The 24446-nt window shown below is 41.3% G+C and overlaps 2 protein-coding genes across 2 annotated transcripts; both read right to left on the bottom strand.

Moving 5' to 3' along the window:
- Nucleotides 1-11380: 11380 nt before the first annotated feature.
- lrrc8db (leucine rich repeat containing 8 VRAC subunit Db) lies at nucleotides 11381-13936 on the bottom strand (the record flags this gene model as incomplete). Its single annotated transcript, XM_083887583.1, has 1 exon — nucleotides 11381-13936. The coding sequence occupies one exon, from the start codon at nucleotides 13934-13936 to the stop codon at nucleotides 11381-11383; it is 2556 nt and encodes an 851-aa protein (XP_083743709.1).
- A 4247-nt stretch (nucleotides 13937-18183) lies between these two features.
- On the bottom strand, nucleotides 18184-23324 carry lrrc8c (leucine rich repeat containing 8 VRAC subunit C; the record flags this gene model as incomplete). Its single annotated transcript, XM_083888063.1, has 2 exons — nucleotides 18184-20433; nucleotides 23187-23324. 2 exons carry the CDS (start codon nucleotides 23322-23324, stop codon nucleotides 18184-18186), a joined length of 2388 nt encoding a protein of 795 aa, XP_083744189.1.
- Nucleotides 23325-24446: the final 1122 nt, after the last annotated feature.

The following is a 24446-nucleotide window of genomic DNA, read 5'->3' as shown; positions in this document are numbered from 1 at the left end:
AGGATTACAGCAATTAAAACGATATCATTTTCAGCAGCAGGAGGTTGTGCGCTGTGCACGGATGTAAAATGCATGTCGTCATACGTCCAGTATGTCTGACACAACCATAGGCCGTTTATATAAAAAGTGGACGTGGGCTTCTGGTTCGTTCTTTGAGGCCAATCAGGAAGTAAGAATATATTGAATAACCACCAGGGGACGACAATTTTAGTGAAAATTACCTTGATTTATAACATCAATGAGGTTTAATGCCTTCTCCATTAGAATATGATGTCAGTTTTATAAACTATGCTCACCTGTAGAGGCTTCAGGAAGGGAGTTATGTAAGAAAAGCGTGCACTACAACAGCAACTGGACCCTTGATGGACTGTTGTGTTTGTATTTTTGACACATCAAACACATCAAACATGCTAATAATGCATGTTAGATGCATCACCCAGATGTTCAAAAACTTATCCCTGCTGTTTTTAAGAAGCCTTAGCTGAGGTAGTTCTGAACAATGCTAGGTGGTACAAACTCTAACCTGCACTAGAAGAATTAAAACAGCTCTAGAATCCTCTTTTTACCTTTGTCTGTTGTAACAAACTTATATTCAACTTTGACCCCAAAACCATGACATGGTCCCAGTCTGAGAGGGCGATCGACATCAGTGACACAAACTGACCAAATGAGGCAGCAGCAGCCAGACCAGCTCCTCTCTAAAGGTTAGCTAACATATTCTAAAGATAACAAGGACTTGTTATCTCCGCCAAGGACTGGTTATGATTTCATCTGCCTGGATTTATCTGTAAGTTTGTTACCATACTGTTAGCAACTTCCTGTGTACAGGTTTTGACGAATCAATCGGAATTGTTTGCGATGGGTAGGTGATCAGCCCAGTATGTTACCGTTCCATTCAGTCCCATTTAACAAGTTGAGATGATTCAGATTCGAGATCAGGAGGATGACTTTTGTGGTGAAGTTCTAGATCATTGGTTCTCAAAGTGCATCCCGCACAAACATTTTTGGCGGCTCGCAATGAATTACAGTTGATAGTTTTAATCCAGGAGCTACAAAGCTTGTTAAATGTTTTTTGCACATTACTGGATACAGACCAATAAGTGTAAACTGTAGAACTGCAATCTGGTCATTAAAATGATTACAAATGGGATTTCTTTCTGGGGTTTTTTTCCTGTTTTTTCCTTAAGTGGTCCTCAGTCAAATGTTGGGTTCCTTAATTGGCCCTCAGGTATCAAAACTTTGAGAACCCCTGTTCTAGATCAGTCCAGGAAGTCTTCTGGATCCAGTGGATCTCTGAGTGCTGTTGTTATCAGTGTTTCCAGTGATTGTACTTCATGCAACACTTGTAAAGACAAAAAAACATGAACTAGCTCTAACACAAGGCCCAATTCTAGGAGCTTGCTTCAGTTAAAGTTTGACGAACCAGTCCCCTGGTTCTGGTTCTCCAAGAACTGTATGGGCCCCTCAAAATCTCCCGAAACGCCCCTGACATATATAACTATAAATACACTGTGAGCGTATGTGTGTGTGTGTCAGTTATTAGTCATGTTGTGGAGACTTGAATTAATGTTAAAATAGTCCCATTTGGATTTGACCAAAAAAACAAGTCCTTAATTCCATTTTAAAGTAAAGGTTAGGGTTGGGGTTAAGTCTCCAGGTTATGAATGGAAGTCATTGTAATGTCCTGAAATCGGGGAAACCAGACTGTGTGTGTGTGTGTGTGTGTGTGTGTGTGTGTGTGTGTGTGTGTGTGTGTGTGTGTGTGTGTGTGTGTGTGTGTGTGTGTGTGTGTGTACAGTCAGGGAGAATCACACTCAGCTCCATTTTGCATCACATCCAGATGAAGCAGACAACACGGGGTGGGGTGGGGGGGGGGGGGCACTGCGCGCACACACGTATGTGCTCAGAAACAATTACATAGAAATAAAATCTGTTCAAATTACCGACGCCTGCTCCACTTTCCCATTTGACAAACTGAGATTTGATTTCCGAAAATGCTGGTCTCTTTCCGCACAGAGGAGAAGCCGGCGGGGGGAAGAGGGTGCATGCAGTCGCTGGAGAGAAGTGGGCTGGAAGGCAAATCTAGGTGATGCGTATATTCGCCGAGCGCCCCTGGGTCTTGCATGGGTAGGTAAGATCTGACAAAAGAGATCTGCACGGCAAAAAAAAATCCTCCACTCTGCTAGAGCATGGGAAATTAAGCCCAGATAAAGATTCTCTCTTAAACACACTCCCCCTCTCTCTCTTTACATCTCTCCTCGCCTCTGCAGTGGCAGAAGAAATTACCCATTGTAGCATTAGATAAACCCAAACAGCCAGTCTCCGTAAGACCTCCAGCTCCTCATGCAGTCCCGGCTCGGCGTCCCTCGGGTGTTTGTTCAAAAGGAAAACTCTGCACTGCCTCCGGGGGATGTTTAACTCATTGCAATGGCAAGTATTTAGAGAAAACTCAACAAGTTTGAGGCTGTCAAAGCCAGAATCCAACTGTCAGGCAGAATTATGTCTGATGTGAGGTAATGACCAATTGCATCACTTTGACAAACCCACCATCGATGAGAACTGGGGCAGGCGGCGATTGCGTTTGCACAAGTGGTTCGTTTTGGATTTGAAACACTGCAGCTAAGTGCATTAAATGCTTCTGATTAGCTGAGATTACAGCTGCAGCAGGGATGCGGCTTCTGTTTTGATATGGAGCATAAATTGCATAAATTGGAGCATTTTTTTTTGGAGTGGCTGATGAATAATTGAAAGTCAGCAGAGGGAACATCAATAAAAGTGGTAATGAAGCGTATTTGCGTGAAAAATTTTCTCATTCTGAAAAGTCCTGCAGCCGCCCCTGTAACATCTGCTGTTATGATGAAGATATATGTAAGCGCGTGTTTGTGGGTTACACATTAAACGCCGTCTTTTCATGTGCATTTAGAAAAAATAATTCAAAATATTAACATTAATTATAACATGCTCCTCACTGTAAATGCTGCTGAAGCTAACTGTCACTTAAGATAATTGTAAAGAAAAGGGTAATTATATAGAAAAAAAATTAATATGTGTAATATGCATATATACATACATACATACATACATTTTTTCTGATTTAATTTAATTTAACTTAATTTAATTTGGGATATGATTTTCTAAATTCACTGTTGTTGTTGTTCACTGCTAATAATGAATATAGCAATTATGGACCATTATCACGTGACACACCTGTAATCATGTAAAAAACAACATTAATCGCATATCACTTACTTAGTGACTCCAAATAAATCCCTCACTGAATATTTAGAATTTAAAAATGTTAAATTGTGTCCAACATGTATGAATTATATTTTAAATTGTTTTACACTCTTAGAAATAGGTGCTAAGTAGAACCATATAAGGTTCTTCGGCTTGTCGTCATAGGAGAACCCTTTTTGGTTACAGGTAGAACCTTTTTCCACCTGGAACCCTTTTGCAGGGTTCCACCAAGAACCCTTTTAAAACCCTTTGTTCAGGAAAGGGGTTTTAAAGGGTTCTCTGGATCAAAATGGTTCTTACTGGAACCATTAGTGTTACCAAGAACCTTTGAGAAGCAAATGGTTCCAGGAAGAACCTCAGTCCTTGTAGAAGAACCCTTTTGGAACCCTTATTTCTAAGAGTGTAGAGCACAAAGACTAATCAAAAATGATTAAGTGTCACAAGTTGTATAGTACATATATACTACTATATAAGTACTAACATAATAATAATACAGAAGTCTTAAAGCTACATCATTTAAAAAATGTCCTAATCCTATTCTGAACACGTCACCTCTGACCTGACCTCTGACCTTTGCGTACAAAGTCACACCTTCAGCGTAAAAACACTGAAAACACAAATCTCTTCCAATCCTGTGAGCTCATGTTTCAAAACTAAGGCTTTGCTGCCCCCTACCTTTGAGCTAAGGGATCAAAACAAATGGGGGGGTGGGGTAGGGGGGGCTTGACAATTTCATTCATTTACAGTTACACATATTCTTTATTGTATAACACACATACACCTTTTCTGATGCCAAGGTTGAATAATTAGGATGAATAATTCACTTTTAAATGAGGGACACATGGTGTTTATTTTCATTTACAGGTCACTTTCTTTAGCAGTGAAGCCGTTTCTTTTGTTCTTTCTGCTGTTGTTGTTTTCCCTAACACACCGTCGCGGCGTGTTGTTGTGTCCACCTGGAGCAGCGCTGACCTTCTACGTGGCAGCTGCCTATAGTTAAAGAAGTCCATTTTCAAGGCTGCTCTTGCTCAAATCCAAACTCCATTATAGATTTTACCTCCAGGGGAACCCAGGGCTCACAAGGTCCTTGGCAATTTTACCTGAGGAAGAAGCTAAAAGGATTTGAAAATCTCCCAGGATGGGTGAAGAGACACAGAGAGGAGAGAGTGAGAGAGGGTGGGATATGCACCCCAGGACCCCAGCCCCTAATCTTCCTGTGCCAAGCAGGGAGCAAAGCAGAGCAACAATGGAGATTTAGAGGATGGTTCAGTGGCACTGAACCCCTGAACATCAGGGCCTGGAGAGAAAAAAAGACAGATTCAGCTTTCAATACACTTAAAGGTGATGCAAGTAAAATATATACCTGTAGCATTAAAAGGAGATCTATGCAGGATTTTTACCATCATTTATATCGGGGATGTACCCCATCTTCTATGTCAGCTGGGATTGACTTCAGCTCGAGTGAGTGAGGAGTGAAGTGAGTGAACGACACATTGTCAGCCTTGAGTCAAGTCTCATAGTACTGCTCTGCAGAGCCCATTTTCAGATGAAGGATGGTACGGGCCAAAGGAAGGGAGAACATTTTACCACAGATCCCCACAGACAGAGGCGATTCTAGAGTCTGTAGGGGCCCTGAGCAAAAATTCCCAGGGGGCCCTTCCAACCAGTGTTCATCACCATTATGTTATAAATAATCTGACACCAACGAAAAATGTATGATAATAAATAAAATAAAATAAAATAATGCACTCTGTCTAACTGACGTTAGCGTTAGCACAGCGACAATTGGCATGCTAATGCTAACGCTGTGCAACTTCGGCGAGGAGATCAATCTTCGCCTCAATCAGCGTTGAGATTCTCCGGATGATGTCACAGAAAAAGTTGATGTTGCACTAAAATTGTGCGTTTGGTGTGAACGCAGCATTACCCTCCCATTGACTATCACTATCTTTAGCAGTAGACTCAAGAGATCGTCCAAGATATCGTCCGTTTGTTTGTTTTCCTCCAGGCTCTTGTAAACTTTCAGTGACTCTCTGGAGGAAGATGAATAAAAGTTAGGAATGATGTCCTCTCCACCTGTTTTTTAAACTTGCCAACAGCACACTGGGGGAATTATAAGGATCAGATGTATTCAGTCAAGTTTTGCCAACGTGGCAGCTTCACGGTCACGTGACGTCTGTTTTATTCATCTCTTTATTCAGTTGTGATGGTGGCTCGTTGGTGGAGCAAGGTTTTGCGTTCATTTCCCGACTCCGCTAGGCTACGTTGCAGCTAATTGCTGTGCTAATGTGCTATGCTGGCAACATGTGAGTGGGTATGAAAGATGTATGCAGTGGCCATGAAGACGAGAAAAGCGCTATTTAAATACAAACCATTTAGCGGTTAAAGTTAAGTTAGCGTAAACACAAAAATAGCTTGGCAGAATTAGTCATTTTCATGTTGTTCAAACAGTTCTAATAGTTATTACCCAACTATTATGTTGGGAAAAAAATTTTTTACCATTATATTACAGTTACCATGTTATAACATCTATGGCTAAATATATATACGCAGCGCAGCTTTTCGCCGTGTTTATGAAAAGAGGGCGCCGCTCGGTCCTCACACCATCCTTAACTGTGTGTGTACTAACAAGACAGATGGAGGCCAAAGATGCAGACGGATCACATCAGGACATCTGTCACTTTGTGGCAACAGCCTCTATAATAAGTGACAAGGCTTCCTCACCCGTGGGGGCACAACATGGGGAGGGAGGGCGAGGTGGGGGCTGAGGGGCTGAGGGGGATGTGGGGGGGGGGTTAGTAGCAGTGTCTGGGAGCGATGGCCGAGCAGGGCTGGCCATCAAAGTCATGTGGTGTCCCCGGCTTTTTTTAAACAACTTGTCCCAATTACAGGCGATCACATGCAATCTGTGGCCTTGATGATGATGATGATGATGCTGGGAAGGACACATCATCATCATCATCATCATCATCATCATTGTGTGTGGACGTTACTGTAATGAATGAATGTACTTGACTGAAGACGAGTTACGTCAACCAAAATAATTTTTACAGAAAAATGATTTGCTAGGGTTAGGGTTAGGGTTGGGGTTAGGGTTAGGGTTAGGGTTAGGGTTGGGGTTAGGGTTGGGGTTAGGGTTGGGGGTATGAATTAGGTGTAGGTTAGGGTTATGGTTAGGCATTTAGTTGAGATGGTTTAAGGAATTAGTTAAAGCTCTCATAGAGTGGTCCTATCGCACATATGTGAGTTATGGAGGTCTTCTTACACACATGTACTTGTTTTTATGGTCAAAAACCTCCTAGTTGCTGCAAACGAGCCGATAGAAATCTCTCCTCACTGAAGCTCTCGTCAGCCGCGGTGTTTCAGACTGAAATCTCGCCCCAGACGACAGAACTGTGTTGTGGTAGGCCAGCCAACGAGAGCTTTCCCAACCGTCTTGTGATTGGCCAGGTATCTGGAAGTGACGTCATTAGCACGTCAGCTCTCAGAAGCACAGCTCCCCCCTCTGGAACGGTGGATGCACTGCTACTCATTATCAAAACATTGTTTTAACAGTGTTTAAAAATAGCTTCTTCACGACTCCCCGCAGCAGTCCCTTTTATGACTTTGACCTGGAGTCGGACCCAGAGTCAGAAGACACTGTCGCTCGTGAAACACCTCCACAACGGACGTTATTCTTCTTCTGCGATTCAATGTACGCAACCGGATGTGCCCGGACTAGTGCCCGAAGCAGGAGGATCTGCTGTTCAGGAGACAGGATCCTTACGTCACGTTTCCAGGCTTTTTCAGAGCACTACAATAAAACCCAGCATTCTCAGCAGTGGCTGAACTGTTTGTTTCGAAACGTTGGGGCTTCATAAACGAGGTAATGGCGCAGATACAAACAAAAAATGGGAGCTTTAAGTTTAAAGATACGATCCGAGTTGTGGTTCAGCTCAGATGACGGTTCAGCATTGACTGGTTATGGTTTAAGGTTACAGATAATGCATAATGTCTAAATGAATGGAAGTCAATGCAGTGTCCTTATCTGCACAAACCAGTGTGTGCGTGTGAGAGAGAGAGAGAGTGTGTGTGTGTGTTCCTTCACGTCAGGAGAGAATGATGCCCTACAGAAATAATTAAAACATAATTACAGCTCATCAACTGTGCAAGTGCTCACAAAGTGCTGTCGCTGAAGATCTGCTGCTGCTTTCCTCAGGGCATCACACACACACACACACACAGACACTAACACACTCACTCACACACATGCTCAAACACTTAGCCCAAATAAATTCTGACTGTATGTCCTGGTGCCAAGAAAAAAAACCCCCAGAGTCAAAATTCGTCTTCAAAACTTGCCAAGATTTTTATTTATAAAATACATTTCACACACAAAGGTGCATCACGGGGACGTAAACAAAAAACAACAACAACACAGTGAAATTGAAAGAAATCAACACAAAATGGAAACGTGAAAAGATGAAGAAAAAGAGAATAAAATAGGTTAAAAGCTATTTCAAAAAGGGACCAAGTCCTGTGGTCTTGACTGCATCGTCTAGTCTGTGCTTTCTCTGGATTAAATCACTGAACGTTGTCCGTTGTGTCTGTGGTTTCCCACTTTTTTTGTAAATCAAGTCAGATTTGTTAATCCTCCAGTATTGGACAGACTTTATTTGCTGACCCCTGGTTTAGAGCAGCTGTAGATTTTATGAGGCAAACCATTTGTTAAGTGACTTTACACCTGGCATTAAAATGCATTTTCTGTCATCAGCTTGCAGTTGAACAGAGCTTAATAATAATAATGGCGATGAATGATATGGCTATAATAGCCTCTGGATCTGGATCCTGCAACCTGCAAGATGAGCACACACAGTTATCACTGTAGCATTTATTGGTATTTGAGGGGTTTTTTCTGTTTCCGAATGTGTGTTTTTTTCTATTTCTCACAGTTCATAAATAAAGTGTGATGTGTTTTGATGCTGTTAAATCAATCCTTGCTGTTCCAGGGCTTATTACCTGCATTTGTTCAGGAATATGTTTCCTGCCAAGGACGACCGGGGCATCAGTGGAGCCTCAGAACGTACAGCAGGTCGTTAAAGCAATAACTCGGCTGCTCGGCCGACGTGTCAAAAGTGCAAGAACTGAGATGCACAGACTGAGTCGGCCTCTTAAACCTGACAGCATGTGAGAGCCGTGTGTCCTCAGGTTACCGCGTGGGTCGATGACGGCCCGTTGCTTCTGTGGCGCTAAGTGTTTGTGATGAGAGCCGAGGCCATGGTTTGATCCCATGGAAGTAACGAAGGAAGCTGTGTGTTTTTCTTCATCCACCTGATGGCACACTCCTGAATCAGTGCAGCTTAAGGTCACTCGTCCTATTTCTGTGTCTCTGTCTCTATTACTGTGCCTCTGGATTTATCACATCATGTTTGGCTCAAGGAACTCTGGAGAGAAATTGAGTTTAACTTCAATAATGAATGAATGCTAACACAGCATTAATATATATTTATAATATCATGTTATCAAATAATAAAATAACTGTTTACACAGCAGTTAATCTATACATTCTCATTATTTTCTTAATTTGATTGTAAGTGGCTCAATTCTGTCCATTCTAATTTATATATAATATAAATGTATAAATATATATATATATATATATATTTACATATATGTATATATGCATACACACATAGATATGTATATACATACATATATATATATATGTATATGTATATATACATACCTTGAGTGTCATGAAAGGTGCCCCCAAATATGCAATGCATAATAATAATGCAATAATGCATTATTATTATTATTATATTTGTATATACATATGTATATAGTATTAACTATTACAAACAGGTTTAAGGAAGAATAACGTTGAAGTATAAAAGTAGTTAAGTAAAAAAAATGTATACTTTAATTTTAACTGTTAACATGAATTTTAATAAATGTTGCTGTTATGCCTCACAGATGCCACGTGACACAATGCGTAATTACTATTTATATCCAGCAGAGGGCGACAGTATCAAGGAAATTGATACTGAAAAAAGAAAAAACAGGCTTTACCTGTTGAGGATTAAATAAAAAATGTGTCAACATGTACTGTATAGTGAAATCAGTTGTTGGGTTTGGTGCTGAGGCTTATTTATGACACCTGTAATATGAATAAATGAATATATTGTGTTAACCTCCTTGACTGACCAATCCTGAGATTAAATTATCACAAATTATAAATACACCTGTGTTTGATTGACATTGATATTGCTTTATACTGTATTATGATATATATATGTTATGTTTTTTACGTTTTTTAAGTCCTTGAGCTCACACATTATCTGTAGTTTACCATGGTAACATAAGATCCTGGTCACTGGGGTTCACCATGGTTTCATCTCCTGAGGTGTTGACATCGATGCTGTGACGCTGCGTTCTCTGTTACCACGACTTTGGAAACCGAGTGAAGAATTTTCTCTGGAGTCAGTGATGAGTTAAGTTCCAAGAATTTATTGAGAAAGGAAAACAGAGGCAACATCAGACACGTGAGCACAGCCAGAAGCTACCTCACTTTCCAGAGCTGTCCATGACCATAACTAATGTCATTAGAACATGGATGCCACAAAATGGCTCTGGAATGATCTGTAGTATCTGAGTAGCTTAGGAACAACAGACATGTTGTGTAAAACAAAGTGTGACCCTTTAACTTAAACTTGGCTATATTAATGGTTCAGTAGAGGTTTCCTTACCAGTTGGTGCCACTGGGTGGTGCTGTGGTGTCACGAGAGCTAGACATTTCTATATCTATTATAGAAAATATACCATAATCAGTTCGATAAAATGAAGCAGCATTCATAGCATATGAATGCTAGCATGTGTTTGACTGAGAGCATTATAAAATACAACTTTTGTTATTGTTGTGTTATAAACCGTTGTTTTTTTTGTGGTCAGTTATTTGTTATTTTTTTCATTATAACTAATAAAATAAAACGAGAAAAGTTTATGTCAATTCTATGTTCTTCAAAAATATTTTTAATGAGATTTCAAGTGATCAAGTATTACAGGTGTCAAATCCAAACTGTATTACTATTCAGAATAAGTCAACATACGACTATGAACAGAACTGTAGTGATTTTACCCTAATGTGTAGCTTGGAATTACTGTAGTGGTGCAGAAATGGAAATAATAACAGTAATTCATTTATGTAACATAGTTTTAAATCCAAGATAACAAAAAAGAGTGGATCAATTATTGCATACAGTTGTCAAAAAACATGTAAAATAATAAAAGTAATGTTGTGAATTGTCTGTAAACAACAAACAGCCACTTTAAAAAAGGTAGAACCAAAAAACTACATTCAAAATAATGACAAATGAAAGTAGTAGACATTACACCAGAGAAAAAGCACAGGTTTGAATAATGGAAATAAATAATGCAAATGTCTCTTCCGAACAAACCACCCTTTTTGCTGAGGTCAATCACCTATATGTAGTTATTTTGAAGAAAAATAATTTAAAATTACAAATAGACTAAAGGTATACTCAATACAAAAGGTAAACAAAATCTAAGGTGAGGGACTAGACAGCTACTGTGCACCTAGATTTAATTGTAAACAAGTACAAAATAAATATCTGAACATGACACAAGCTATGATCACCATCTACAGTTCATCTCTGAACATTTCTACAGTGGTACCAACCGTATATTATGTGCTGTAAAACGCTCACTATAGCCTCATTTTTCACCATCATCAGCTACATAAATAGTGGGTTGTCACACCAGCAGGACACAGTGTAGCAGACAATAAATCCCACAAAGAACTCCTCAAACGAAGTGTAACAATGGAGAACATCCAGAATTCTGCATGGAAAACCACCACCATTTTCCCTATCTATGGACTGCGAGCATCTAGCTCCTCCCTGTAGGAGCTAGACCACTATGCTTGGGACCCCAAAGTAAGGGTACCAAATACTGGGATGTTATGTGTTCAGGGGGAACGCAAATACTGACGCCAAACTCAACCGAAGGGTACTGCTTGTTGGAAACAAGTGTTGTGTAAACTCCTCAAAATGCAAAGTATTACAAAGCTGTACCCTGAACTACTGCTAATGCTAACTACAGAATACGGTGAAATGGTCAACATTTGGTCTCATGTTGGACATGTCTATCGCCCGTCACTTAGACATTTGCAACCGTTGGTGAAAGAAACACTAGACTCCTGATTGAGGCTCTCTTTGACCTCCATTGGAAGCGAGTCAAAGAGGTGATCCTCCACAATCAGACAGCTCCGGCGGAGGAGGCAGCACTGACCGATCTGAGGCGGCAGGCGGTCCAGACAGTTTCCCTTCACTTCCAGGTGAGCCAGCTGTGAGAGTTGGCCAATTTTCTCAGGAATGGCCAAGATACAGTTGTGGCTGAGGCATAAGGTCCTCAGTTTGGTGCACTTGAACAGCTGTTTGGGGACCACCTCAACTCTGTTCCCTGTAATGGCAAAATGTTGGAGGTTCTGCAGGAAGCCAACCTCCAGCGGTATTACCACGATGGAGTTGTGGCTAACATCCAGGTACCTCAGCTTTGGGAGTGTGAATAATGAAGAGGGTAGAGATTCCAGCTTGTTGTGTGAGAGATAGAGCGATTCAATGTTTTTGACGTGGCTAATAGACAATGGAATAGTGATGATCTTGTTGTGCCAAAGCTTCAGGCACGTCAGTCTCTTGAGGTGCTGGAAGCTGATGACCTCCTCAATGGTACGAATGTGGTTGGACTTCAGATCGAGCTCCTGCAGGTTGTTCAGACTGAAGATGGCGTGAGGAATTCGCTCCAGCTCGCAATTATGAAGCTCCAACTCGGCGAGGTTTGTCATTTTCTTCAAACTATTCAGTACTAGGAGCTTAGTGCCGTCATTATGAATGACCAGCTTGATCAGATGCGGGGACAGGTCCGTTATGTTCGTCGGGACCTTTGTGAGGTTGCTTTTGAGATGCAGAGTTTTTAAGTGCCTGAGATCTCGGAGAGATTCGAGTCCGATCATTTTGTTGTTTTCCGAATTCAAGTTGCCAACCAAGTACAGCTCCCGTAAATTTGCCAGCAAGTATACCCAGCTAGGAATCTCAGCGACGTCTGTGAACTTGACATGAAGGCACCGCAGGTGATCACGGAGAAACATGAAAGCAGTCTGCTCAACTTTGGCCGGACAGTGGTAGAAGTGAAGCTCCTGGATGTTGATCATTTGTGAGATCTTCGCCGTAATCCTGGCCTCTGGGATTAATTCCAGTTTCAGGATCTCTAAATCAGTGAGGTCAAAGACAGCATCGGGCACTCCGGACAGCATGAAGAGATGAAGTTCCAGCTTTTCTTGAGGGTTGCGCGTCACGTGCTGCCGCAGCTTTTCATACGTCCACTCTTGATTCAGGCTGATCTCTCGGAGTTTGTTTTCGCTCACCTCGGAGAGGAAAACCCCGAAGCGCTTTGAGTACAACTGGTCGTACTGATCGACCATGTGGAGGAGGAACGCAAAGTCGTTCTTCACGTCGGGGATGTCGCTGAAGCTGCTCTCCTCTCTGACTTTTTCGAACGAATACTCCTTCAGCGGTCGCCGGAAAAGCCAGAACAGCGTGTAGATGCAGATAAAGCCGTAAACGCATATGATCGCGATATAACTGACCAGGAGCTTCTTCAACATGAAAGCCATGTTATGCGTACAGTGGAATTTAGTGTATCCGGTCAAATGCTTTATTTCGGGCACACAAACGTGATCGAAATCTATAGACGCAACAAACGTCATGGTATAGCAGAGTATTAAAATGAACTTGACTGTTTTGATGACGGTCTGGATGGCGTACAGTCTGTAGATCAAGTCGCTGTCTTCCACGTGGGCACGGAATTTCCGTACCTTTTCGAACAAGGCCTTTGCTTGCTCGCCGTCTTTCTTGTCCAGTATGGTCATAGAGGGGATTTCACTCACGAGCTTCTCGACTGAAAATGTGACCCCAGATTTGGTCAGCACCGGTGCAGACTGGTTAGGACTGCCTTCCTCGCTGCTTGTGGACAGGTGTTTCATGAGCGAGGACGCCCCAGCTAGCCTCTGCTTGTGCTCCTCCGAGTCCTCGCAGGCAGTTTCAGACAGTGCTTTTGTAGTCCAAGGCGATTCAAAACATTTCCCGAGTATGGAAACGAAATGTTCGATTTTGGAGCTCGTCTTTGGGTACTTGAACCAGAAGTTGCTGCTGACCATCAGAACAATGGTGTGGATTAAAGCGAGGTATGGGAAATATTTGGAATACCAAGGAAGGGCAACATGGTAGCACATCTGGTTGACAAAAACATACTGCTGAAAATCCAGCTTGGTTCTGACACCTGTGGGCTGGGGCTGCCCGACAGTAGCTGGCTGTGGGCTGTGAACGGTCGGCGCAATGTTCTCAGGAGGCTTTTTAGCCATGAGAGGAGCAGCTTGCTCTCCAATGGCATTTTCTTTGTTCCAGAAGACATCAGCTGTTTCCGGTGGTCGACGGTCCAGGAAATCTCCAGCACCCTCTGGCGTTTGTTCCAGAATGGGAAGACAAACCACTTGGTCTTTGGTTAACTGCATGGTCCCGGAGAATATGGCCAGCATCAGCATGACGATGCCCAGATAATCCATGAAGACATCCCACCATGGTTTCAGTATGCGATACGTCGGCTGGATGTCGTTCAGCGATGCTACTTCTGTGAGGGTGAACATTCCTGCAACAGAGAGCATCGATAATCACCATGTTAATGAAATAGTTTCCACGCAGATTCTTCTGTTCATGTCCATATTGAGCCCTCGGGCGATACTGTATGTTGTCTTTCTGCAATAAAGTACCAAATATTTTGATGAATTCATATTTTTCCCAATAATAAAGCTAAATAAGACACATGCATATACTATGTTTTTGCTGCAATCATCAGCGTATAAAGAAATAGTAATAGTTCAAGCTATATTTGAAGTGTGTGTTTATGACATACTGATACACGGTCAGTGCTGTCTGCATACCTTAGAATATGTTTATATACATGTAGGAAATGTAAGCTTGTAAAGTTACTCTCAATCACCAAAGTCCACAGAGGAAAAACTGCATTTTTAGCTGCGTGGTTCGCGAAGGAAAGAATTCAAACACTAAGTCCCAAAAGAACACATTTGGACTTTGGTGCAGGATAATGAGAGGTTTCCTGCGCTGTCTTCTATTATAAAAAGTGTCAAAACATAGTCTTAATATATTTTAGACTTGAGCAGGTGTCTTATTAGCTAAAATGCTAAGGGAAAAATGCTAAATGAGTCAATGTGGAGTCATGTCATCAATAGCTCCTGTGTATTTGTCACCTCTTTAGGAGGATTTTCTGGCTTTAACACCGACCTTTACAGGAGCAGCATTAGTCGTCATGGAGACCAAAACCTGGTCCTAAGAGCCTAATTTAAGAGGAACTGGTTAAGTTTCCAGATAGGATTTGAACTATGGTTGGGTTAAGGTTAGTTATTAACTGGTCATAGTTAAGGTTAGGAATAACTAGCTAGCTAGCTAGCTGATAGCTGTGCCTCTTTGTTTCTGTGTGTGTGTGTGTGTGTGTGTGTGTGTGTGTGTGTGTGTGTGTGTGTGTGTGTGTGCGTGCGTGCGTGCGTGCGTGTGTGTGTGTGTGTGTGTGTATTTTGACAGTATGGAGGTCACTATTGTTAATGTGGCTGGAGCAGCAGCAGCAGGCTCAGACCGGCTCCAGCAGCAGCAAGGCGCATCCAAACACACAATACAGGAGGTGAGCGTGGTGTTCATGAACGCAACACTTCAATCTACACGGTCATTGATGTAAAAAAAAAAATCACGGCAGTCAAAATGACTATAAAGCAATAAATTCACGAACGACTTATAATTACTATGTGCCCTTATTCGTTAAGTATACCCCTCCTAACGTTATAAAAATATGTCGTTGTGTTTACAGTCTTTTAGGACCTAGAGATGAGGAGCAGCACTCAAACGCACCTTGAGGTGGACGGATCCGGTTAAGTGGAGGACAGCGGTACCGGACAAAGCCTCTTCTTACGCGCCATGATGTTCCGCGGCGCTGAGGACGCGCTCCATTCTTCTGACCCGTTCACACGAGGGCCTGATGACTGGGCAGTGAAGAGCTTAGTGACCACCCCCCCACCCCGCTTTCAGATGGACCGCTCCGTGTGGGGAATGATGGAGAGCCGCGACGTGACGTCATTCACACGGCGTCATCGTGATCGTTCACAGGACAACAAAAACAAACGGGACGATGACCCACTAAAGTTTGGGCCGTCGTAAAAATGCGAAGTGGTGTCATTTAAAGGGATAGTTACAGTTTTAAAAAAAAATGGATTAAACCAAAGAATAATATCAAATAGGCTAACAAAAAATGTATACTATTGTTTCAACGTAAAAGCTGTGGTGTCTAATATTAAAATATATGTATGTTACACTCATCCCAGTGTCAAATAAGTTCACACAAAGGTGATAAAGCCTTAAATCAGCTCCACACAATCGCTCAGTAGTGTAGCAGTGATTAAGATCCTGTGTCGCCCAGCGACATTACAGCACTGCACACAATAAGTGACGTTTTAAAGACAGGGTATGAACAGGGCCGGCCCAAGGCATAAGCGTACGAAGCCACTGCTTAGGGCCCCGTGACCACTAGAGGGCCCCCAGAGCCAAAAATAAAAAATAAAAGTATGGATTGCTGTAGTTTATTTTGAATTTTACTCCCTGATTTTACCAAAGCTTTTTCTCAGTTTTTACATAGTTGTCAGATTATTTAACTTTATATTTTATTTATAAACCATTGTTATTACCTTGTTCCAGGTGCCTCTGTTGATGTATTTGTATTGTATATTACATGAGTGTATTTTGAATCCCCCTCAAAGATTTTTCACATTTTTAGATTTTCAGACAATATTTATATATCTCAATATTTTATTTATAAACCGTTTGGTTTTATGTATTGATTCTCTGTGTCACCAGTAGGGGGAGTTGCTGATTTTGCCAAATATTAATTGAAAGATTTTTCTGTACGTTTGCAAATCTGGTGTCTGCTTCCATGCAAGAAAAAGTTCTCACATTTAGTTTTACAGATGTAAGTAGTAGAAGTACCTTTAGTATAGTAGGTGTGTGAATAATCAATAATCATTATTGGCAGTAACAGAGGGCCCCAAAATCAAATTTTGCTTAGGGCCCCATTGAGGCTTGGGCCGGCCCTGATTATGACGGAAACACAAAGTACTGTTTAACAGCATACAAATCATGTTACATCATTTCAGGAAGAGGCAAAATAATAACATCAATAATAACAACAACAAATAAAGCCATACACTGTAGCTTTGAATACACATTAGACAAGTGGAAAGATATGGGGCTCTCAACAGGCCTATAACTTTATATATATTTATATAGCTTTAATATTTCATGGCTCATAGTGAGGGTAATTATTAATATAAAATAAGCGGTGTGGCACTAATGCAGTCTACATTCTACTCCACTTGTTCCAAGACCTCAAGCTACAATAAACATCTGAGTGAATATAAAGATGGACATCATGACAGCTCCCATCAGTAAAGCAAAACCATGCATTTGCATTAAAGTTTTTGTACAAATCATTTCCGCAACATGAAATCCTTGTTCTGCAGTCATTTAAAAGATTGGATGACAAAATGTCCAAATCAGAATCAAATTTTCAAAAGTACATTTTATTTTTATTATGGTTTATTTGGTCATATGTAGGCAGAAACTTGAAGACTGAATTCATTCTCCCTCTCATCTCTCTCAATTTAACACTATTATCAAACTGGTACTTCATTATTACACAGAGTAAATAAATGACTGGTTTTCAAAAAGTCCAACCTAAGAACTGACATCCACAAAAAAAAAATCTGTTTTTATTGAGCAACAAAATAATGCCGTTTAGGAAAAAATAAAATTTTAAATACGCATATTACAGGAACTGAAGAAAAAAAAAGCATGGCATAGTCCTTTAAGTTTAATGCACTTAAATGGTATCTTTCTACAACACATATTTGTTAAGACAGGGTTTAACATGTACTGTACTATGATTTTTTTTTTTTGCATTTCCCCTGCAGGTCACTTTATTAACAGTCTTTTGAAGAAATTAAAGCTTTATAAAGGCAACATATAACACAATGCATCATAAGGCTACTTGCCCAAAGATCAGTTTTTCAGCTTTGATTTACATTCAGAAATACGATGTTTATGTATGTGGCACTCAAAATTGTGCTATAAATACATGTTGGGAAATAATTATGCTTATTTGCTTTCTTTGCAACAAACAATGATACCGATTCCAATACCTGAAGTTTGCTTATAAGCCAAAATGCCTACCAACCTACACCAGTGTACACACAACCTTACTTACAAAAAAAAGGCTGACATGCTAGCTAACACTGGCTAATGCTCAACTATTATAAATTACTTTTCATTTCCGGCTGTATCTGAGGCTGTATCTTATACTGGTATCCATATCGGAACATTTCCTTTGGTGTTTACCTCAAAACTATCTAATTAAGACACTCAATAAAATGTAATTCCCCATCTGTGGGTATGTTTTCATCGTTCAGGCTAAAGGCTTCCAGCTGCCTCTGAGCCCAATCCTGGCATTCTGGGTGTCACTGAACGTTTAACATACAAATGTGGGATTTATACTAGTTTTCTAATCTACAGTGAAATTATATATTTCCCAAAATGTTAAAAAATATATTCCTTAAAGAAGAATTTATGGATGGATAATGTGTCAAAAGCTAATAACAGAACTATGGCATCTCTGCAGCAGCATTATGTGACAACATACACATAAATAATTGATCCGTCCATTTGAGGAAACTGGCAAAACAACTTTTAAACAGTTGTGTAATACTTTAACGGTTCTGACCTCATAGAAAAGTCGGGCAGAACGAAGGAGCAGGCACTGTGGCTAAAGCGATGCGTCTCACTCCGCCTTCATTTGGTCCCTGATATCTGAAGGCAAAGTTTCAAACAGTGCGTCTTCCACGATAAGGCCACTGCGCTTCAAAGCACGACAGTACCCGAGCTCCTGCGGCAGGATCTCAAAGTGGTTTCCTTTGAGCTCCAGATATGTCAGCAGAGCCAGGTAGGAAATTTTTGGTGAGATTATGGACAGCGAGTTCTTCCCAAGCTTCAGCGTTTTGAGCTTCTTGCAAAAGAAGAGCTCATCCGGTAGGTTTTCGATTTTGTTGCACGTGACGGAGAAATACTGCAGACTCTGAAGGACTCCAACCTCTGGCGGGATGAACCGGATGTCGTTGTTGGACAGGTCCAAGTAGCGCAGCTTGTTGCAGAGGAACAAGTGTGAGGGCAAAATCTCGATCTTGTTGTAGCTGAAGTAGAGGCGCTCGAGGCTGCCGAGCTTTTTGATATGCTCCGGGATGTACATGATGCTGTTGTACCAAAGCTTAAGGCAAGTGAGCTTCCGGAGATGCTGGAAACTGATAATCTCCTCGATGGACCGAATGTTGTTCTCTTTCAGATCGAGCTCTTGCAGATTTGTGAGGCTGAAGACCGCATGCGGGATGCGTTCCAGATCACAGCGCACAAGCTCCAGCTCCAGCAGATTGGGGATCTTTTTCAGATTGTTGAGCATCACAAGTTTAGTGCCATCATTGTGCAAGTACAGCCGCTGCAGATGGCTGGAAACATCCACTATCGACTGAGGTATCTTGGTCAGATTACTTTTCAGGGAAAGAGTTTTCAAACATTTCATCTCCCGCAGTGACTCGAGAACTATGTTCTTCGAGGCGTCGGGGCTGAGGGATCCGGTGAGCGAGAGCTCCTCTAAGTTGCGCAGGCCATACAACCAGTTTGGAAGCTCCCTGTTGTCGTCGAACTTCACGCGAAGCACTTTCAGGTTCTCTTTGAGGAAGGAGGTAGCTGTTGTGTGCAGCTTTAAAGAGCATTGGTAAAGAGACAGCTCCTGCAGGTCTTCCAGCTGAGAGATGGAGGCAGGTACGGTGACGTTGTTGATCATTTCGAGCTTGAGCGACTGCAGCTCCGTCAACTCAAAGACGGTGTCGGGCAACCCGGGGAGCATGAACAGCTGAAGCTCCAGTCTGTTGTTGGCGTTCGTCTGCAGTCTCTGGCGCAGCTTCTCCGCGGTCCACTCGTGGTTGAGGTTGAGCTGTTTCAGTTTGTTCTCGCTGACCTCAGACAGAAAAACGGCAAATCTCTTAGAATACAGCGGGTCGTACTGGTCGATCATGTGCAGCATGAAGGCAAAGTCGTTTTTGACATCTGGGATGTCGTTGATGCCCGTTTCCTGCCGCACGTACTCAAAGGAGTATTCTTTCAGTGAGCGGTAAAACAGCCAGTAGGAGGTGTAAAGGCTGGTTAATCCGTACACAGCCACTAAACATAGGTAACAGTAGGACAGCTTAGAAAACAGATGGGCCATCGTGTGATTACACTGAAACTCTCTGTAGCCGGTCATGTCCTGGATCTCCACCTTACAATGCACTTTGTTCGTCACCTTATTCACTAAAGAGCTATTATAGGCGATGATCAGTAGGAATTTAAACACCTTGACGACCGTTTGGCGAACATACATCAGGTAGAGGATGTCTCCTTCTTCAACGTGCAGGCGGAACTTTTTCACCTTTTCAAAAAGAGCTTTGGCTTGTTCGCCCTCTTTTTTATCAAGGACACTTGCAGATGGTTTTTCCACTACAATCTTCTCCGGGATTGACCGGAGGGACTGAGTCTTCTCTACACTTCCTTCTCCGGGACACACTGTGATGTTGGACTTAAACGTGCTGGCCTTTTTACTGTCCTTTTCTTCAGGATTTTCTCCGGACACTTCCGACAAAGCTCGCGTGGTCCAGGGAGAGTCGAAGCACTTGCCGAGCATGGAGATAAAGTGTTCTATTTTTGAGCTGGAGCCAGGGAATTTGAACCAGAAGTTGCTGCACACCATTAACACCACAGTGTGTATAAGGACCAAGTAGGGAAAATACTTGGCATACCAGTGTAGAGCCTTCTCATAACACATCTGATTGATGTAACTGTACTGCTGAAGATCCAGGTCGGTCTTCCGGCCTGTCATCTCCGTCGGCGGGGCTGAAATGTTGGATTGCAGGTGCGACGGTGACTTCACCTCCACTTCGCTTGCGTTGTCTGAGAGCGATGGCGTTCTGTGTGGAAGGCATATGATTTTGTCTTGCATTACCTAAAAGAAAACAAGGAAAAGAATCAGACAATTAGAGACAGCACAGGCCCTGTGTGTACCACTTGTGTGCTGCATCTGGAAAGTGTCCTCCTTTACAGATCACCCTCATAAAACCTATGGCTTACTGATTTATGACGAGTCACTTTCTACAGTTATATATATATTTACAGATCCCCAAAAATAGATTTTCAAGGGTGCGACTTTATCCCAAAGGATGAGAACCAAGCAATAATGTTCTGCACATTGAACTTCTCTGTGTAATCAGTGTGAATGTAGCCTGTAGTCCAGGGGTATCAAACTCATTTTCACTGAGGCCACATCAGCATAACGGTTACCCTCAAAGGGCCAGATGTAACTGTCATACAGAATAAATGTAACTAAATGTAACCAAATATAACATAAAATAAAGGTAACTACTACGTGATATATTGCTAAATAACTTTCTGTATTTATTACTCATTCAATTTCACTCGTCACATGATGCATATAGAACGATGCACTCCGATCTAGTGGCGGTGCCGTCACTTTGCGGGTAACGTAATCGCTGTGCATTGTGGTAAATGTAGTTTATGGTCAACGCACGTCTTAAAGGTACAATGTGTAGTATTTATGGGTTTATATAACCCAAAATCCACTTTTGCTCCTGCATTGTCTAGTCGCTGTATAATAGTTGTTGTTTCATTTTCGTAGTGTTTCAAAAAGTCATGTAAAATAACATGACCGCGGATCGCGGTTGCATCGCGGTGGATTTTGGGTTATATAAACCCATAAATACTACACAGTGTCCCTTTAAAGCAACATAGAACTATTTTAGCACTGATTTGTAAGACCAGTTAATCACTCGCGGGCCACATAAAATGACGTGGCGAGCCACATCTGGGCCTTGATGCAGACCTGTCCTAGCTAGATCGTGTACTTCAGTTGAGTACAATATACTGGAGATTCTTTTACTGAGTGTTTGACCCTGATGTGTTTATTTCTTTATTATTATTATTATTTCAGGACAATGCACATTAATGAACATATAAAAAAGTGCATGTAAATGCGCCAGATTATAGCCCAGGGGCTAATTTCCATCTGTAGTCCATATTAGGCAGGTTGATTTTGGAATAAAAATAACAAAATATATACATAATAAAAACTAACTATACAAAACAGCGAGACTTATACTTAACAAACACTACTTTGCTGATATAAACCAATTCATTAGAATAAACCAGCAGATGACTGGTCTCACGTTGACATCGGTAAACACAGCAAGGGCCTTCAGTGTTTACATTTTCTGTAAATAATGGCAAACATCTGTTAGCGGAGGCTAATAACAGGAAGCTGCACAATACTCAACTCTCAACAACATGATCTGACACTAAGTGCAGAGAACGGCTGTGTTTAGAACTGCACTCTAATATCAATGAGTATATATTGTATCGTCAATGCCATATTAAATACAGGATCTATCCTATTACATCTTGTAAGTTATATCTTATAAGTTAATTTTCTGTCTTTTATCTCTTTTTTGGTACTTTTTATGCAACTGTTTTAGGCGTTTGTCAGCCAGATATTTTGGGTTTGTTTCTTTCTTCTTGATTGTATCCACTCTTAATCAATGGTGTCTATGTGTTCTGAGAAGTTTTTTCCTCTGAGCATTTGGCAGTACATTTTCCAAGCAACATTATAACCCACTTCATGTAAAAAAAACAAAAAAAAAACAGTATCATCTGTTTATTACTTTGCTGCGATGTTGTTAGATATTTCAGGACACCCACTGGCCCCAGCACTTTGTGTACATCTGTGATGAAATCTTGTGACACCAGTGCAGCTGTGCTGCAGCACATTGCAGATTAAAGTGCAAAGTCAGGTCTGCATAAATCTCCAAGGAGCTGATGTTTGGAGTTTTTTACAGACTCCCACCTGCAGGAATTGGATGTGCCAGACAATAAAATAATGACATAACATTGATAGTGATTTATTTACTTATTTACTGTCTATACAATCATAATAAAGGTAAATAATAGCTGCTCGCTCACTGATTATTATCCTGCAATCAGCAAATGTTTTGATTTCATTTCCAGCGTTCTCACAAAAAAACCCTCAGAGCTGCCAGTTCCATACAGGTAGAGAAGTCAAACGCTCGGTCACACCATTCACAGGAATCCTGTGTTTACGTAGAGGGGCTGGGCGAGTAAATGTTTCCACTGGTAAACTCCTGATGGGCTGAATGCTTCCTTTGGTGCACACAGTGCAGATTGTAATAAAGCAGGGAATGAGTGGTTTTTGAGCTGGTGCCAATGCGGAGAGCTGTAATGTTCCATCTTGCACTCTTAGAAATAAGGGTTCCAAAAGTGTTCTTCTACAAGGGCTGAGGTTCTACCTGGACCCATTTGTTTTTCTAGGGTTCTTGGTAACACTAATGGTTCCAGTAAGAACCATTTTGATCCAGAGAGCCCTTTAAAACCCCTTTTCTGAATAAAGGGTTTTAAAAGGGTTCTTGGTGGAACCTTTATAAAAAAGATTCTACCTGGAGCTAAAAAGGGTTCTCCTATGAGGATAGGCCAAAGAACCTTATATGGTTCTACTTAGCACTTTTATTTCTAAAAGTGTAGTGGATTCAAATGCTCATAGCTAATAAAATAAAAATGGTAGGGTAGCTCCTTTTATGACTCACATGTTCAAAGTCATGTTACATTAGCACTTCATTATCAGACCCTTCATCTGTAGTAGAAACACCAGGGTGAGCCATTGTTGTCACTGACCTGAAGAGTGCATCCGAACACGCCGATCATGAGCATAATGACAGACAGATAGTCGGTGAACACGTCCCACCACGGCTTCAGGACTCTGAACGCTGACTGCTGTTCAGAGAACTGCCGGAACTCCATCACAGGAATCATGATGCCTGAGACAAAAGAAGGTCACGTTAGTTTGACCTTCAGTCAGTACAATGGGATCAAGTCTTTACATTTTGGTCATGTTATTCCTGTCCCACCGGCACTGTCGCTCACCCTCCATTGTTCATCCAGGTCCCTCTACATTTAGTCTGTCCCAATTCTTTGTTTTTTTTCTGTATACACCATCACAAACAAATCACATTTCCTCTGTTTTCCTTTGTTGTGTTGTTAAGTCAGGCTTCCTTCTTCTTGAGAACAACAGGTGATGAGATGATGATGCAGAATGAGACTCCATGACACAAGACTTTTCACCAGTGTGTCAATTGTGTCAATTCTGAACACTGCAGAGCAAGACCCCACTTCTTAAAGATGACCTGCTCCCCTTCCTATACATCACCTTTTGCCCTTATTAGGTATTCGACCTTCAGTCTCCCATAGGGACCACATCACTGACCACACAAGGACAAATGCTTCACCTGTGCATCCACTTTATGGTCAACCGACAATCAAAGAAGACAATGTTCAGATACGGCCTGCAGGCTTCCATCGTAAACTTAATTATAGAACTTAGTTATCGTGTATGTGGACCCAGACTTATTATAAACATATTCGCTGTGGGAATGTGTCGAAAACGGTAAGCAAGGAATACCTTCTGAGCATACCTAGCATTGCTAAACTAAAATTGGATAGTGAAAATACTCAACCTTTCATCTCCTCAACATTAGTGTACATTATGTTAAAATACACTTCTACTTCTGTTTTCAATGTTTATTTTTTAGCTACTGTATGCTAGTAATGTAACATACCAATACATTTAGCTACTGTGTGCTAGTAATGTAGCATACAATACATTATCTACGAGGCGCAATGTACAGTATTTTTTAGCTACTGTATGCTAGTAATGTAGCGTACCAATACATTACCTACGAGGCCCAATGTACAGTATTTTTTAACTACTGTATGCTAGTAATGTAGCATACCAATACATTATCTACGAGGCGCATTGTACAGTATTTTTTAGCTACTGTATGCTAGTAATGTAGCATACCAATACATTATCTATGAGGCGAAATGTACAGTATTATTTAGCTACTCTATGCTAGTAATGTAGCATAACAATACATT

The sequence above is a fragment of the Microchirus variegatus genome (genome assembly GCF_963457635.1).
Source record: "Microchirus variegatus genome assembly, chromosome: 4".
NCBI classification, from domain to species: Eukaryota; Metazoa; Chordata; class Actinopteri; order Pleuronectiformes; family Soleidae; genus Microchirus; species Microchirus variegatus.
The sequence above is the reverse complement of the archived record's forward strand: the minus strand, read 5'-3'. Positions and strand labels throughout refer to the sequence as shown.